The sequence below is a fragment of the Chionomys nivalis genome, chromosome 19 (assembly GCF_950005125.1).
Source record: "Chionomys nivalis chromosome 19, mChiNiv1.1, whole genome shotgun sequence".
Classification (NCBI taxonomy): Eukaryota; Metazoa; Chordata; class Mammalia; order Rodentia; family Cricetidae; genus Chionomys; species Chionomys nivalis.
The window spans coordinates 52,551,154-52,570,088 of record NC_080104.1 but is presented as its reverse complement, the minus strand read 5'-3'; the positions used below and the strand labels follow the sequence as shown (position 1 = coordinate 52,570,088).

Sequence of the window (18,935 nt, the reverse complement as noted above, 5' to 3'; positions counted from 1 at the left end):
ACTATAAGGGGGCATCTTCCATATGCATATGCCATTGTTTTATGCTGTGACTTGGACCTCTGGCGTGAAAGTTCAAGGAAGGGAAGACCAGAGTAGTGTGATGCATTTAGGTCTCTTTGATTCTCTCCATCTGGGCATCAGATCCTATACAGTGGCTGCTAACACTTAGGAGAGCAATATATTTACGTGATAGTATAGCATGGCTGTGGCTTGAAAGAAAAGTAAAGTAGGTTGTGGTTGCTGGACATGTGAGTGAGCCACTGAGTGGCAACCGGAAACTTGAGGCATTATAATGTCTATGGTAGCAGTTTCACTGTGGCCCTTGCTTAATCAGAGTTTAATAAAAGCTTTTAATCAAAAGGATTTAGATGAAATGCAATTATTCTTTAAGGAACCCAGGGAGAATGAATTATTAATAATTTATTCATTTGATCTGCTTTAATAATTCAAGGTTTTGCTTTGTATTATATGCCTAGCATATAAACACTAATTTAAATATACTATATTAATAAAAATGAATTTCCTGAGATTTGTTAAAGGCACTCAGCACCTGCATTAAACACACTGAGTCATCTGACATCTGAAAAATGATTTCGTATTTCCACATCACAGCAAATTTGTGGTTGCTTTTGGAAGAACCCTGTGGAAGGATAAGATATTTCATAATTCAAACTGGGATGTTCTTGATAGTGCCTAGTGTGTTCTGGGCACTCATTTGAGGACCATGGTCCATAATTAAGATTACTCTGGCATAAAGCAGACGACCAATTCTTCTTCTCAATACGCATCAACTTTCCAGCATCCTCAGATGAGAGCAGCTAACTAAAGGCTGGGAATGTTTTGCAACTGAACATCCCTTCCTTTTTCAGTTCAGTGTGTTTGGGTTGTTTACTGGGCTAAAGTTTCTAATTATCTAACTTTGTCTTCCAGATTTCACCTTTAAATTTTTTTATCTTGTCTGTGTGCAGAATAAATCACTGGCAGAAACAGCAAGAAAAAAAGATGAGAAATCTCTGGTTTGTGACACAAGCCAGCTGTTGGTGTGCCGTGTGGCTCTTAAAGGCAGAATTCTTCATCGGTCCAGAGATAGACACTGCCATGTTTTTTTTTTTTTTGGTTTTTTTTTTTTTTTTTGATTTTTCGAGACAGGGTTTCTCTGTGGTTTTGGAGCCTGTCCTGGAACTAGCTCTTGTAGACCAGGCTGGTCTCGAACTCACAGAGATCTCCCTGCCTCTGCCTTCCGAGTGTTGGGATTAAAGGCGTGCGCCACCACCGCTTGGCTGCCATGTTTTATTTTCCTCAGCTTCCCAAACACAAATTTAGACCAAATTCAACAACACCAAAACACTTCCATAGTTAATGAAAAACAAAACATTAATGTAAGAAAAACTAAAGACAATGAAATATTTACTACTGAGGATAACTGTGTGGTGGCGGCATTTCAAAGAATGCCAGGATAGTCAGCCTGGTATGAGGCCCATTGTTACTTTTTTAATTGATACTTTCACTCAGGAGCCTATCATGAGACCTTTGGGTCACACCAATGTGGTAGTAATGTCTGCAACTACCTTTGGTAGTAGTATAAAATGCTATTGAAACATGAACAATTTTTTGGTCACATTTCAAAGTGATTTTTTTTTTTTGTTCTGTAACTGATGGATTGTTGAACTGATGTGGGTAGTAAAGGAAAATGATTTCATGTTTTAAATGAAGCAGTTTGGAAACAATACTTAGACAAAATAAGCATCATGGGATCCAAGTAGATGGACATAGGCAGTGGATGCATGTTGCTTGACTTCTATGTTGGTCCACGATAAGCATGCGTCAGTGCAAGATGAGAACCTAGGGTGTGACCCCTTTGTACAGAGGAGGACAGCCATGTGCCTTTGCTGAGTGACATCCAGGGGGGCTGTATCCACCCAAAAGGTGTGCTCTCCCTCTATTTCTTGTTTGTTTTGTTGCTGATTGCTTGCAGTCAGTTACACAATGCTTCTAAACCTTTCTATTAAAAGACACATTTTGGCTTTCATTTACTGGCTAAAATCTCTTGACCCGGCAACATAAAGCTTGGGGTAATCTTCAGAAACTCTTTGAAACTCCAGATAATTGAAATACTTTCTTTTGGTTGGTTGTTAGGTCTTCTTTGATCTGCTCTCTGCCAGCAGATAAATCCAGAATGATGGAGACTTACCTACATCTACACCATTAATTCTCCAGGGACAAAGCATGACTAAGTAAACACATGATTATCTACACATAGTAAATGTGATGTAGGAAGCTATCACGTACTATGCACTAAAATGAAATGCATTTAGTGTAATGGTATTTGAAGTTGACCTTACCTAGAGTTAATCTAGAAAAGCACACTACATAGTTTGTGCAGTGAACAGTGCCCAAGTTTGGATTAAGTAAAACCAAAGCCAGACTCACATGTGGCCAGTATCAACCATGTGTCTGTCTCACAATAGCTACTGACACTGAACTTCCCATCCCACACACAGTGGTACAAATAGGAGGACAGGCGTGCGATGGCAGCCAGCTAACGAAGAAGGAAAAAACCAACATTCCCAGAGCGCCTACTCAGCAAGCCCTCTTTCTTCATTTCCTTTGTATTTAAATTTTTCATTCAATTAGGTAATTTATTTATGTGGTTCTGGGGATGGAAACCAGGGCCTCATGCCAGCCTGGAAAATGTTCTACCACTGAACTAATGCTACAGTGCAATATTTTTGTTTCAATTATGCTGTGGGCATGTACACACATGTGCACATGTGTGTGTCTCTGTGTGTATAATATCATGCAATATGTATTAGACTTCTCCAGGGTTTATTGTTGTCCTATCTCTTACTTAGGGCTATCCTCATTCAGTATGTGTTTTCACTCAGCAAATTCTCATTTTTCTTCAGTGTCAAACTGAAATCTTAGATCTCAACTTTCTTGTGAAGTCTGTCAGGATTTGTGGCTTCAATATAATATAATTCATACTAATATTAATTAATAATTATTTAATTTTCAATTTAAAAATGATATTATTTTAATGTCCAGTAGGTCACCCTAGCTTTAAATTTTTTTTTCAGTTCTAGGTTTATCTTCATGACATAAAGAAAATAGTAAGGCATACATTTAAAAAATCTCAGGGTGGGTAAGTACTTTCAATATATGCTATAAATGCAACAGCACCAAAAATAATAACATTAAGGTAAATAATATGCAAAGTATATTATAATGTGCCAATTTTTATCTTATATATCCAAAAGTTATTTTTATAAGAAAATAAATGTTAAAAGATAAAGTACAATTTGTTTTTTCTTTCTTTCTTTTTTTTAAAATATTTATTTATTTATTATGTATACAACGTTCCTTCCATGTAAGCTTGCATGCCAGAAGAGGACATCAGATCTCATTACAGATGGTTGTGAGCCACCATGTGGTTGCTGGGAATTGAACTCAGGACCTCTGGAAGAGCAGTCAGTGCTCTTAACCTCTGAGCTATCTCTCCAGCCCTACAATTTGTTTTTTCAACTATGTACCATTTCATTTATTGTATAAATATGTTGAATATTACTATACATATGAGAAAAATTTCAATGTTTATAGAAAAAAATCGGTTATCGTGGTTCATATGTATTCTCATTCTTAAACTGAGGTCTACAGTGGCCTCTGTATGTTCCTTTGGTTAGCATTTCATAACTACAAGGAAATTAGGTTTTAGTTTAAATTACCTTAATAACCAAATCGAATTTCTGATGGAAGTCTCTGTTGACTGGCTCCAGAAGAGTGAGCTCGGCAGTCCTGGGATGCATGTGGAAGAAGCGGGGGTAGTCCTCAGGGGTGCCTGCAAGACGAGAGACACAGCTCAGAACTGAGAACAAACAGCAACCCACCCATCTGATTCGTCTTTTTCCTTCAGTAACTGAGCAACACAGCTATAATTCCATTAGTAAATTAAGTTTCTAAATTATCCAGTCTAGGAAGAGTGGATGCAAATGTGATATCTAATTAATTAACCTGTGAGTTAGTGAAGAGGAAGGTATTTGTTTGGATGGTTTTCTGAATTATTATTTTTTTTAAAAGAGAACTCTTTAATTAATTTGGAAACTCGTCATATGAAAAGAGACATTAAGTAGAGGAAAAGCAAATTTTACATTATAAAATTATATTTTAATGGTATATAAATCTTAATTATACTCTGCATGGTTTTTCAATATGTCTTATAATAAATAAAGACTAGCAATATAAACCAAATATCAAGATGCCAAGGAACTAATGTAGACATGTTCTCCTGCAGCAGGGAAGTTATTTTTTTGTTGTTGTTTTATGTTTTTGCTTTTTTTTAAAAAGATAAGTGTTTAGCTAACATGCCAACCACTGGCAATTTAAATAAATTTGTTTTTTAAGGTGCATAGTTCTTAAACGCAGGCACTTTAGTACATTGTGATATATTTGTTCCTGCATATTTTCTAACTTTACCTATATAATCTTTCCCTGTATATTAGAATATTCTTGTTCCCAAAGTAAAGAAAAGTCAGGCCAGAGTAGTCAGATGTAAAAGTTAAATCATATCACATTAACAATAAGCATGTCAGTAACCAACAGCGGCTGTCAATAATCTATGTGTATCTGGATGTAAGTATATGGCATTCAATCAAATAAGGATGTAGAAATTTGGGAGATTAAATATTCCGACTACCAAGAGATCTGTAATTACTGATTTTAGCTATGGTAAGTAATTATACTTACTATTACAGAGAGATTTATTTATAGGAAAAATTGTCAGTAGTGAGTTGAAGTGGGATATGAGAGATTATACAGAGGGCACAGAAGGTAAATAGAGTGCTTTAGTCACAGCCATAGAGAGCTTCCTCTGGACTTAAGAACACAGGCACAGATTCAGCTGCATTAAGATTCCGTCTCTCATTTCTGGACAAATGTGGCATTAATGAAGAGTGTTACAAAACTTCTGAAGTACTTGACTTGATCAATCTATAGATCGATTTCAAAGCCATGTTTACCTTCTTTGTACCAGCACCCAGGATGATTCCTACGACCTTCATGGTCAGTACTCTGCTATTGACTATGCATATCTTCTGCTCAACAATGTAAGAGAACCATTGTTACAATCAATTACCATCCAAAATCTATAATTATTCATCTGGCTAAGTAAGCAGCAATATATCTCTGAATGAATGCTATATACTTACATCCATCTGCACATACATATATGTTTACAATACCTGTAATATTGAACTATCAATGTAACTCTCTTTAGATAAGTAAAATTGAACTCAGAAAACTGGTCCACTAAAAGAGGAATGCATAGTGTATTAAGTGGAAAAATCATAACATTAAAAATGAATGATGAAAGAGAAAGAGTAAAGTAATGAATGAAAGGTTGGCATAGAAGATGGACTCTTAATAACCAATGTTTTATTTTTGAGCATATATATGTGCTCTATGTAATTATAAAACAAACTAGATATACAGATATCTCAGAAATGCCAATTTAAATGCAAATTCATTTGGTGTTATAAACACAAACATCTCAGAACTTCAAAAGGTAACAATATGTTATCTTATCCTGGTGATCATAGCTGAGACAGAAAAATTAAAGATGAAGTGAAGATGTGTACAGTACTCATACACTGATGGTAGGGTTGATAATTTTACTCTAAGATAATTGTGTGATACTTGAATTTTAGCACTTAAGGAATTGAAAACTGAAAGATCAACAAACAAACAAACAAAGAAAAAACCACTCAAAACCAAGACATGAATGTAGGATTAAAGATAAAATATAAATGTTTCCATTTTAATTCTTGATTTAGAAGTAAATGCGGAGTCTCATGTTATAGTTTAGCTCTCAGAAGAGACAGACTCACTCCATGGCTGTGCACACTGAAATGATGACCTGCTGGGGAACAATGACCACTCTTGGTAGTCAGGTGGTCATTGTATTAAATGTATTTGATACAATGTATTTGATTTGATACAAACCCTTAGTACCAAAAGTTTCTTAAAGGGCATGGCATTTTCCACTCTGGGTCCAAGTCAGATTTAAAACAACTGTGAACTATTTCACTACAGGTGGCAAGAATGATAAGCACGTCTCCTATGCTGCTGTCCACTTCTCAAGAGCCAGTAAGAAGGATCTCCCTCCTCAAAGTCAGGTACTTTGGACATCAGTAATAACTGTCCTGTCTTGAAACAAATCAAATATTTAATTTTTTAAAATTCGAATTTAATTAAATTTTAAATTCCTAATTTCATAACAATAAAAACAAGAGTGCTTTATTGATCATTGTGCTAGTTATGTTATAATTGTTATATTACTAATAGTTTATTATGTTATTAATAGTTATAATAGGTATGACCCCCATAGATTCATGTGTTTGAATGTTTAACTTATAGGGAGTGGCACTATTAGGAGATGTGGCTTTGATAGAGTAGGTGTGGCTTTGTTGGAGGAAGTATATCACTTTGGGAGTGGTTGTTGGGGTCTCATATGCTCAAGTTATGCCCAGCATGGCACACAGTGTCATACTGTAGATCTTCTGCTGCTTGTAGATGAAGATGTAGAACTCTCAGCTCCTTCTCCAGCACAATGTCTGCCTATGTGCCACCATGCTTCCCACCATAATGACAATGAACCTGTAAACCAGCCCCAATTAAATGGTTTCCTTTATAACAGTTTTCGTGGTCATGGTGTCTCTTCACATCAATAGAACCCCCGAATTAAGACAATCGTTATGGAGGAGGATGGTTGACACCATTTGAAGAGTAGAAAATTATACTGGAACTCAAAGAAACTGAGAACACACATTTATTTTTATGAGCTGATTTAAGCTGGTAAAATAAAAACAAAAACCTACTAATAACAAAAATGAAGTGAGGATGATATATTGCATTTATAGGATGGGGACTTGGTCAAATGTCAGAGATGGGACCCTTGATCTTCATCTCCAGAACAGTAAGGAAATACTTTTTCTGGGTTTGTGTATATGGACCTATGGGCCATGGATATTTCATCTTGGGCATTCTGGGAGGACAACACAGAAAAGGCTGTACATCATCTAGGAAATGGCTTCAACAGAGACAACAAAATCCTTCATTTGTTTACAGTAAACCTAAGCGGCAGTCATTGGAACCATGCCAAAGAGAGCACAATGTGTTCCGTAGGCAATCTCAACAACCATCAACTTCTGTTTTCAATAAACCCATCTAGGGGAAAATTAATGGGAAGAAAACCAGTGTAAATTTAAAATGACTCTATAGAAATATCATTTACAGCAGGTAAACAGTATGTGATGCTTCAGCACCCTGCCTGGCGTACCTACCAAGGGGAAAAAAAAATAAGACGTAAGTGTGTTTATGAGAAATCTATAATAAATAATGATGAGCATCACAGTTTTAAGCAGCTATTTTATAAACATTTGTAATAGATATCTGTGGATTAAAGAGCTATGTCTGAAGCCCTTTTTATGATAATAAGAAAAAATGGAAGGGAATATAGAGATAAAAACAACTTTACTCTGTGCATCATTTCTTAAGTAATAGCAAAGGGAGACTTTTATGCTCTCATATTTTTACACATTTCCATGGAAATTTTTGCCAAGTATAGTATAATTCAGAGTTGGCTCTGCAGGTTGCACCAGCCATCTCTTCGGTGGAGAATGAGGGAGGGATATGCTGGAAGGAGAGCCGAGAACATAAACAAATGAGCAACACAGCTGATCTGAAATAAGAGGGTGAGCCTCCAGAAAGAAACACTTATTAGATGATAACTCTGGGTTTACTGTGGGGGAAACACTGTAATCTTTTTATTTATAAATCTTCTACCTCATCTAAGTATCAAACAGCCCTATGGGGAAGAAGTTATTATTGTGACTATGAAGACAGGAAAACTCAAAAGAGATTAAGGGGAATTAATGTCTTCAACTCTCATAGCTGAAAAATGAATAAAGCAGGATTCTACCACAGAATACCTGTTTATAGACTCCAAACTCTTCCCTGTCAGGTCATATAGTCTCACCCGATGAATTGCACCATTGGGTTTGTTGGCCTATCGTAGAAGGTAGATTTGTAGAAGTGGTTGCAACACACTAACGGGTCAAATATGTAGTTAGAGATCTAAAAGTAGATCTAGAGTAAATGCTATGGTAGTTTAATATTCTACACATATTAAAGTATAATGATTTATTAAAGATAGCTAAAAATACAATGCTCATCTATTGACCATACACACATTTTCATACGTATGTGAAACACGTACATAGAAGAAAATTTGATTGTCCAAATTTTAATGCAAACTTGAAAGCTATATCCCAAACCAGTTAAATTATGAACATAGTAGTAGAGAGAATTTCAGAATGTAATTCTTTGTAGTCAACAGAACTTATGTGTCTCAAAACCCTTATTGTTGTACATACAACAAAGGCCTCCATTTTTACTCTCATAGTTCTGTGAAGGAAATGTCAAGCTAGATTAGTCCTCTGTAATTTTTACAAAGTTGGACATAATTTGTTTTCTGTAAGAGAAGTATAATTACCAAGCCATAAGCTTTACATGTTATGGAAGTATAATTTCACGTTGATCTACGTACCACTGTCACTATTATAGCAATGCCCCTGCTAATAATTGCACTATGGCTGGTGAATGCCTTTCTGCGCCACTGTGCACTTTCTGTCAGCATGTGCTAATTTTGTGGCATTATCTATTCTTTTGATAGCAACCTTGTGATTCATATTCTTTTCTGCATTTATAGGTCATTTCTTTTTATTGCATTGGCATTTTCCTGCTCTATTGACACACCATGTTTTATCTATTCTTGTGTTTTAAGGATTCCAATAGCATTAATCACAGATTCAGTTTCTCTACAATTCTTGTGCACATCAGTATGTGAGCATTGATATTCGTTTATCTTGGATAAATAGTCAGAAAGCAAGCTTGTGGCAGATGTTGAGTCTAAATGTTTTATTAACTGTTTAAGGCAGCACAGTTGCAAGTGTGTCAGATATGTTTGTTGCATAATCACCACGTCTTTGGTGATTCACACAGGCCATGGTCAAAGATTCTTATCTCAGCCGCCAGATTTGCTCATTGTCCTTTGGGTCCACCTCCCTAAAAACCCATTTAGATGAAATCATACAATTAATAGTCTTAAGGACACCCCAAAGATTATACCATTTTTCATTCATGACCATGCTTCTCTTTTAAAGAAAATGCTAGTTTTTCAAGGTGACGGTACCACTCCCATCAGCACTGCATGGTGGTTCTGTATTCTCCGTGTGTTTGCGAGCAACCCAAGGGATCCATTTTCAAATTTGGGCAGTTCCTATAGGTATGCAGTCATATTCACTGAGTTTTAATTTGTCTTTCTTTAAAGGTAAATAATCTAAAAGAACTTTTACTTACTTTCATATATTTATACATTTTCTATGACAAATCATCTACTAAAACTTTATCCAAATTATAATTTATCTTCTCTTATTATATTGTCATCTTCCATATACCCAGAGAAAGCCTTCTGCTATGTGTGCATTTTGCTAGTCTAGACCTTTTTTCTGTCACTTGCCTAACTTGTCAGCTAACAATATCCATTGACGAATACATGGTTTCTCTATTATTTTGATACCATTAAACTTTAACTTTTTCTGTTTCTATGTCAGCATTTTGCTGTATTTAAGAAATAAAAGATAACTGTGACACCACTAAAATTGTCACGTCTTCCTTCATCTCAGGGTAAACACTGCTAATATTGCATCCCTCTGATGTGAAGTTCAAAGGCTACTCCTTTGATATTTACATTCCTCTGATGATACCTCCAAAGGTTTCTCCTTTGTAGTAAATAAAATAATTTGACAATTCTAACATGACCTCCACACAGCAGGCTCTTTGGAACCTATTCCCTATAGTGAGATGTCTTGTTCAGCCTTGATGTGGAGGTTGGGACAGGAGCTTGGTCTTGCCTCAGCTTGATGTACCATGCTTTATTGATTCTCAGGGGAGGCCTTACCCCATCTAAGTGGAGATGGAGGAGGAGTAAATGAAGGAGTAGGAAGAGGTGGGGAGGGAGCAGGAGGAGAGGACGGAGGAGAAACTGTGGTTGGTATGTAAATTAAATAAAAATGACGAAAATAAGGAATAACAAATACAAAACAAAATCAAATAAAAATATCTAAATATATGTATATTTCATGAAAAGTTCAGCTCAGCAGAAATTCTTATTTTGTACTTACTAGGAATCTAATTTTGAATGTTTCCCCTGTAGCCTGTTTCAAAGACTAAAATTCATCTCCCTAATACTACACATGGGAAGACTACCAGTTAAACAAACTGAGTTTAGATCCATAAACACATTAACCCATTTAAGGACATATCAAACTCCAATCGTTAAAGCAGGGCATGTCTTTTGTTATCAGTTTTGCAAATGTTTGGATGATATTCCTGGGCATTGTTTCTGTTAATCTGTCAATCATTTCCTGTGTCTTTTGTAGAAAGTCTTGGTAAGTACAGCATGGGCACTAATGTCTCATGGTGCCAGAGAGCTGACTTGGGTCACAGAGAGACAAGGTGCCAGGGAGCTGACTTGGGCTACAGAGGCACTTTAATTGCAGTAGCAACAATTCTATTGGTTTCCACATGGAAACCAGCTTTCCTGTGAAAATCGCTGTAGCCACAGCCAGGCAGCTCTTTTAGGAGTATTTTCTTTGTCCTCCTCCCTGTATTTTAGTTCTGCTTTTGAGACTTTGGTGCCCGTGTAGCCCCTCTTTAAACTGTAGTGTTTGCCTCTCCCTTCTCTATGTACAGTACAGATGAACATAGTTCATCATTTTCTTTAATTAGAGGATCAAAAATTTCATGTTTCCTGTTATTTATATAGAGAGAACTGTAGGCTTAAAAAGACTTGTATTCATAAAAACTAAAAGAAATAATAATTAAATGGTTAATTCTATGCATTTGGCCTGTGTTTTACACATTACTCTAAAGACTAAAGTCTTGAAATAGAACTATGGGGGGCAATGTTAGAAATACCACTCCTAAGTACGGCAGTGTACAATTATCTAGAATCTATCTAGAATACAGTGGTGTGTGCATGTGAGCACACAGGCTGGAGGCAAAGCCAGAGACTAGGACTGGAAAGAGAATGTTGAACTCTACTGGGGTTATTCCAAAATCATCAATTTCTAGTTCAGAGATGCTGGTCTCTCCCATGCACCTGTCTTTCCAGAACCCATCAGTCATGCACATCAGAAACATCAACGTTTTTTCAACATCATTTAAGAACAGTTTTGTCAAATCTCCTCATTTTTGCAACTGGTACAAATGATAGCATGTATAAAGATGCATTGGTGCATACTTTGCTTTCAGAGCAGAAATGGGCTCTTGGTATCTGTATCGTGTTCATGTGTCGGTAGTCCTTTCCTTCCTCCATAAGCTTCAACAAAGCCCATAGTTCTTTGATTTTGGAAAACACTGAAAAATGCTTTAAAGTTGATCTGCAACTGGTTTGTTTTATAAAGGCAATATTGTCTGTTGTATAACAATTTACTGAAATAGGAAGAAGGAAAAACTCAGATTTGTATCTAGTTTTATAAATGTTACCTTCAATAAGAAAAGCCTTGCTAGTAAAGATCTTGATATGATTTGAGGGGATGCGGTCATAGATCTCTAACAGGATAAAATGCTGGCAAATACAAACCGACAAGGATGGAGTAGAGGATGCCGGGTCGATCTGATGGTGGCTGGATGTTTCGGTCCTGATCAATGGCTTGGATAGGTGGGGTCACCAAAATGGGGTTCAGTTCTTCCTGGAAGAAAATTTATAGTGTTTAGCTGTGCTGCACACTCACACTTCAGGGAACGCTGACATCAGGATGCTTACTTAAGTTTGCACAGCTAGATATGCGCTAAGAACCAAGTGGTTACGGGAACTCATTCGCCTGGACATATAATTTGACACTAGCTGATTCTAAGTCTGAAGGGAAATGAGCCTCTCTTAAATTCAGAATGAAAACATGTAGCAGGTATGTTCACAGAACTTTAAGGGATTCTCCCAGAAGGAAGTTTGGGAGAAAATCTACATTGTTAAACTGCTTAGAAGACTTTAGCGAAATGTAAAGACATCAAACAGTTCCTTATGTGAGTTCTCCCTGTTTTAGGAAAGATTTGAGACTCTACGTTCTTTCATTTTTAAATAATTTATTTTATCTGGATAATTACAGTGAACTTGAAAAAAACACTCAAAATATATTTTAATTAAAAAGAAATCAAAGCCACACCATTCACGTTTTATGTAATTAAAGTACATACTACAGTTGTGTTTATTTAATGAAGAGAGGCATGAAAAGACTCTGTTTAGGATGATATGGGAGTCTTCTAAGTCAGGGTTTCTCAGTTTGATGTTCAGCAGTATCCATTGAGCAATCAAGATTGCCATACTGGTGTGGTAGAGGTGAGTAGGTAAATTAATCAGAACTAGGTACATTGGTTTCTCTTTCAGAGAACCCTGCTTATGTTTCCAAAATCCAAGTGGTAGGTCACAACTCTGTAATTCAAGATGCAGGGCTTCCAACACGCTTTTCTAGACTCCGCAGGCACTGTAAAACATGGTGTAGCTATATACATGCAGGCAAACACTCAAACTACACATAAATATTAAAATAAATAAATTTTGAAAACGGGAACAGAACACTTATGCTTTAAAAGGGACCAAGCTATAAGTTTAGACTCTTGTAGCCAGAGAACTGGGTTGCAGCCTTTCAGCCCTGCCATTACCACAGAAGATGCGCAGGAGGACGTGGCTCAGTTAAATGAGGAACAGTAACATGTATGCCAAAGGGAACAATGAAAATCTTAGCAGATCAGCTTGGGAAACACTATTCTAGATAAAGTTTTGACCAGATAATATTTCCCGGAGGTCTTCTCAGGGAATTCATTATGCTGCTTTCCATTAGTGGTTCAAATAGGAAGGTATGTTTTCATAGTTTTAGTTTTACATAAAGTAAACTTCCTTTAATATCTCCTTGAAATAACGCTCTTAGAACATTGTTTAAACACTAAGCGTTTACAGCTCTCAGCCAAAATATGCAAGCGGTGAGTCTAAGGGGAAATCAATATTTCCTCAGTGTCTGAGGAAGTACTGCAACATGCTTTTTTGTGATTTATTCTGAAACGAAGAACACTGACCTCTGCTATGTACTCTTAGGCAAAGCTATGAGTTTAAATTCTCAGTGGACATTGCATGGCGTTTGGTTTTATTTTAAATGCGCCATCATATTAAATAAACACAGGCAATATTGTTTTATTAAAATCATAGGGATGATATATCATTATTGGCTGATGGCTAGCTCCTCACATAAATCTCAGACGCTATATAATTGTTTTTATGTTTTCTAAGTGGCATCACCATATTTTACTATAAATAATGAGGCACTGATAGCAACAATTTAGTAACATCGTATCACATCTTTTAATGTGGATTTAGAATCATGGATATATCACCTCACAATAAAAATTGCTTCTTTAAATCCAAATGATTCTTCTTCTCTCTTTTATACATATAGAAAATCTAGAATTCTCTCCCTTTCCTTTCCTCCTCCCTCCCTCATTTCCAATGTTCCTCTCCCCGTATTTTGTTTTTTGTCTCCATCTCTTCGGCTCAACCCCTCTCTCACATAGTACCTTCTCAATAGGCAGTTCTTGTCATCTGTAATAATCTTTTCGCTAAACTGAAACACGTCCAAGGTTCTGTCTTGGTTAGTTAAGAGCTGAAGAGCACCTTTCAGTCAGATATGAAGAGAACATGCGTCAGAGTTAACTCATACTTCAACTGCTTTGCTTCAGTTTCACCAGTTAATTCTTCACGAGCTTTCCACATGCACCATTCTAGACCCCAGGAGGCTCTAAGAAACTGATGGCCCTCTGCAATTCAAACACGTGCCTCAAAGTCAGATATTCCAGGGAATTCTCTGAAGTTTTAGAGAAGAAAACCCTCTTTCTTATACACAATTAAAAAAAAAAACCCTAGGATCTGAACTATCTTCTTGGAGTATCAAGTAAAGAAATCTCATTTTGAGGGCACCCTGTGACCTTCCTCGCCTTTTCTCTCCTTGTTTCTGTAGAGTCACCAATCTATCAACCCAGAATAAATTTTGGTCTTGTTAATTCATCAGATAATTTGAAATCCGCTCTCATTATTATATACACTTGTTGAAATGAGCAAGGGAGATTAATTACATTATTTAACGTGACATAAACAGCAGAAAAACTCAAAATAGCACAGCAAATAAAATCAGTGGAGATGGAGATGTGTAAATTAGATTCCTCATCTTATGTCATTGCTTGTCAATAAGTCTCTTATAATATAAATTGAGGACATGAAAGAAATATGGCTATGATTTAGTATTACTTTACTTGACATTAGAAAAACCAAAAATTGTGAGCACTTCAGGAGACTTGGTCTGGAAAGAGGAAATAGAATAATTGTTTTAACCTAGAGTAGTTTTGTATATTGGACTAGATCATTATCATATGTGTACTATTTTATATTATGAATAAATAAACATAAGAATAGAAAAAAGAATCTGTCTTAGTGGAAAGATTCCATCTTTTTTCCCCAGAAAATTTGAAGAAGTGCTAATTTTAAACCTCTTGGCATATTAGGACTGATATTTTTTATATCAGTTCTCTAGAAACTCACAACACATGTTAATAGAATTATCCCCATCTGTTACCAATTGTGAGTTAGGCAGAAAATTCTAGGTTTATGGGTGTGATGGCTGCATTTTGTAGTCGACCTATCTACATCTGGAACGAACTAAAAACCCAGGCTGCTGGGTATATCTGTGAGGGATTTTTAATTAATTGAATTGTTTGAGGTATGAAGACCCACTTTAAATCCAGATCAATGGAAGTCAGAAGATCCATCCTAATTCTGGGCCACACTTTCTTGTGGCAACCTTTAAGAAGGAAGCTTTCTTTGCTTGCTTGCCCTACCTCTCTCTGAGAAGGCCATTCCTTCTCTGGTGTTAGAATCTACTTCTTTGGGACTCATATGTGCCCTGAAGACCAGCTGAAACATCAAGGCTTGTAGACAGAGCATTTGCTGGATTCTTGGACTTCTCATTAGTAGATAGCCATTGTTAGACTCAATGGACCACATCTGGCAAACACTCTAAAATACATATGTTCCTTTGGAGAACGATTACTAATATGATTGGTAAGAAAAAAATGAGTCCTCAGTGATAATACTGGAGATTACTTCTCAAACAAATCATTACTTTTCAAATATTACAGAATATGTAGGGTTATATTTAATTGATAATAATTTTGTTAAAAGTTAATAAACATTTTTCAAAGTCATCATTTCATTTCAAAATGTGTATGTATTCCTTAGAAAGAATAGCACAAATTGAATGCTTTCTGTTTTGAGCTTATATCTTCACTAAAATCTCTATGGTAGATGGGACCAGCCTAGGGAAGAATACAGAAATAACAATGGAAATTTCAGAAGGATCCACTCCATGTAACAAGAATTCCTTGTTGAGAGAGCAGAGGGCTGAGGACCTGGTTCCAGCTCAGCTGCTGGTGGTAGGGGTACTATTGTAGTCCATTGCATATTGAATATTTAGCAAAATTAACCAAGTATTCAGTGATAAACTAATCCATTAATGCGCTACATAATACATTACACAAAGACAGTATTCTAAGTGAAACAAAAGTAGAAATCAATAAAAGGAGATTATAAATAAATACTAGAATAGTTAATATAATTATAAGTCAAAAACTTCTTTGAAAAGTTGTTGGCAGAGCTCTTGCATAGCATGTAGGAGGTTATTGGTGCAACTCCTAGCATGGCCAAAACAAAACCAAAACAAACAAATAACTAAGAGCCAGGTGTGACATGCTGTTATCTATGATATCTTCACTTTTGATTCTGAGACAGGAGGATGGAAAGTATCAAGCCAGCCTCACCTGCAGAGTGAGATCCTGTCTGAGTGCACAGTGAAATAAATGAACGCACAAATACATAAAGCACATTTTAAGATAATTTATTGCTTAGTGATTAATTACTGACTTACACTGTACACCACAGATATGTACAATTACTATGTGTGGGTTAAAATAGCTTATTGAAGTTCAATATGAAGATGTTTACTACTCTAATTTGATTCTTACACATTTTATATAAAAGTATTGAATTATCACACTGCACTTCACAAAAATCTTATTAATAGCATTAATAAAAATAAGTAAGTAGAAATGATAGTGGTTACATCTGAATGATAATGGTATCCTTACACACTAAAACATGCAAAATATACTGAAGAGCTGGAAACAAACTAACTAAATTTTCAATTAAGGGACTTGGTTTTAAGGAGGAAGGTAAGTTCTAAAACCCAGTGTAAAATGGTTAACTAAGAAGGTGATCACATGTATATTATGGCAGATGAAGTAAACAGGAGACATCTTGGTTCATATCACTGAATACCAGAATATCATAGATTTTGAATTTTCAGAAATATATGTTTTCCTAATCCACCTATTTTTTTCTTAGATCAATCTGAGATATGTTTTTAAATCTGAAATACCAGCCTGTATAGACTTACTCAGAAACCTTTAGCTCTTGAGAACATAATTTTTATGGCATACCAAAGTCACATGGCCATATGTTAAGCCAGACAAATAGCAGGTTTAGTCCTTTTCTGGTCAACTGTTATCTTAATGAATCTTCCAGGCTGCTTATATTGAACCACTTCTCTCGAGAAGACCTTGCAGTAACCACTTGCAGAAGAGTCTATTAGTGATTACACAAAGAATTACTTCAAGTGTGTGAAATGCTGTTTGTTTGGAAGTGAATCACCCCTGGGAGGGGGGAACCGCAGTCTCCCTATTTCTCTTAGCTCGTGACCTGCCTGTCTAGGGCATGTAGCTGGTACATGTGGCAATTATGGAGCCATCCATAGCTCAAATATGTCTGCAAATTCTTCAAAGTGTGGTTGAAAATACCCTTCTATCTTCTATACCCACTTCCAATTCATCTTTATAACCCACAGCCTAATGCCTAGTGAATTTTAAAAAATTTCACAGCTGAGTTAAATTCCAGAAGACAGAGACAAGCCACCCGAACACTGAGGGATCTCGTGCTTTCCTTCTGAAACACAGATGTTGTGTAAAAGTGTTTGGTGTCCTGGGGAAACCACACCTCACACCCATTTGTAGGCTCCTTTTCCCACTTTAGCTATGGGGACACATATCTAACTTGAATTATGTGCACATGCAGGTTCACACTGTAAAGATAATCATAGATTATCTTTTGCAGTAACAAAAATACACCCAAAAAATCCTTGTGTCTTTGGGTGGTTATGAAGGTCAAGAGGCTTGCAGCAAAAGTCTTCGCTTCTATGCGCTAGCATTACTGAGACATACTTTCTTTGCTGAGATCACTCAAAGAATTGTTTTTTTTTTTTTATGAGAAGACACATAGAATGCAATTGAAGTTTGGCTTTCAAATAGTTTAAGTATAAATTTTAGCACATACAGAAAAACAACCAGAATTTTTTCTTAGCAACCATTTGCAATAGGATGGTTTAAGAAATTTTCTGTTAGTTTAAGGAGTCTTAGCTCTCAACATTTTTACGGTTTATACCACTGCCCTGTATGAAAGACAGGTGCTCAAATTTCAGATATTTAAAATTTTGGGATCATTAACTTACATCAGACAAATGTGAGTTATAATTCATAGAATTATAAGATTTAGTCTATTATATCAGATTTATATCCAAAATGTGCACAGCCCATTTGAGTCTTAAATCCAGGTCTTCTTTAGATATAAATCTTTAAAATAATTTCAGATAGTTATTATATGTTAAGTATTTTCTATTTCATTATTGGGAAAATATATCCTATGCTTATATAAATATATCAGATCTAAAATTAAAGACCTATGTTTGACCCCAGAAGACTGAATATTAAAATCTTCAATTCTAAGAGATTCCAATATGAGAAAGAGTGCTAAAATTCTAAGTAGACCTCAGCTTAGCATTCCAGGGACTTATTTTCCTGAGCAACACATGGCTAATAGTCCTCTCTACTTGGTGAAAAAATGATATATTCGCAGGTGTCCAGGGAGATGTCCCCAGCTGGTACCTTGGGCAACTAACGAGAGGGAACCTGAAATGACCCTATCCTATACTGATGAATATCTTGCATATCACCTTAGAACCTTCATCTGGCGATGGATCGAGGTAGAGACAGAGTCTCAGTTTGGAGCAACGGTCTGAGCTCTTAAGGTCCAAATGAGGAGCAGAAGGAGGGAGAACATGAGCAAGGAAACCAGGACCACGAGGGATGCACCCACCCACTATGACAGTGGAACTGATTTATTGTGAGCCCACCAAGGCCAGCTGGTCTGGGTCTGAATAAACATGGGTTGAAACTGGACTCTCTGAGCATGGCGGACAATGAAGGCTGATGAGAAGCCAAGAACAATGGCACTAGGTTTCGATCCTAATACATGAACTGGCTTTGTGGGTGCTTAGCCTGTTTAGACGCTCACCTTCCTGGACATAGATAGAAGACCTTCGTCTTTCCGCAGGGCAGAGAATTTGGACTGCTCTTCAGTATCGAGAGGGAGGGGGAATGGTGTGGGGGGAGGAGAAGAGGAGTGGGGATAGGGGGAGGGGACTGGGGGGAGGGGGCAATATTTGGGAGGAGGGGAGGGAAATGGGAAACGGGAAGAAGGTGGAAATTTTAATTAAAAAAGAATAAAAAAAAAAAAGAAAAAAAAGATTTAAAAAAAAAAAGAAATTATGCCAATTCCCAAGACATTATGATAACTCTAAAATGGATATGGTTGGATGCAGCCCTGAGGAGGTAAAATGTGTCTATATAACCACAGAGTTTCCTGGCATTTAAAAAAGAGACTAGGATACTGT

The 18,935-nt window shown here is 36.3% G+C and overlaps 1 protein-coding gene across 1 annotated transcript in view; it reads right to left on the bottom strand.

Annotated features, from left to right (window-relative positions):
* The window catches only part of Pcdh15 (protocadherin related 15), a 1,187,935-nt gene that overhangs the window by 258,839 nt on the left and 910,161 nt on the right, over positions 1-18,935 (bottom strand). The window contains exons 12-13 of the mRNA XM_057794363.1: positions 11,699-11,807; positions 3,723-3,835 (exon numbers count right to left, since the gene is read on the bottom strand). Of these exons, the coding sequence (XP_057650346.1) occupies positions 3,723-3,835; positions 11,699-11,807 (222 nt within the window). The remainder of the gene's footprint in view (positions 1-3,722; positions 3,836-11,698; positions 11,808-18,935) is intronic.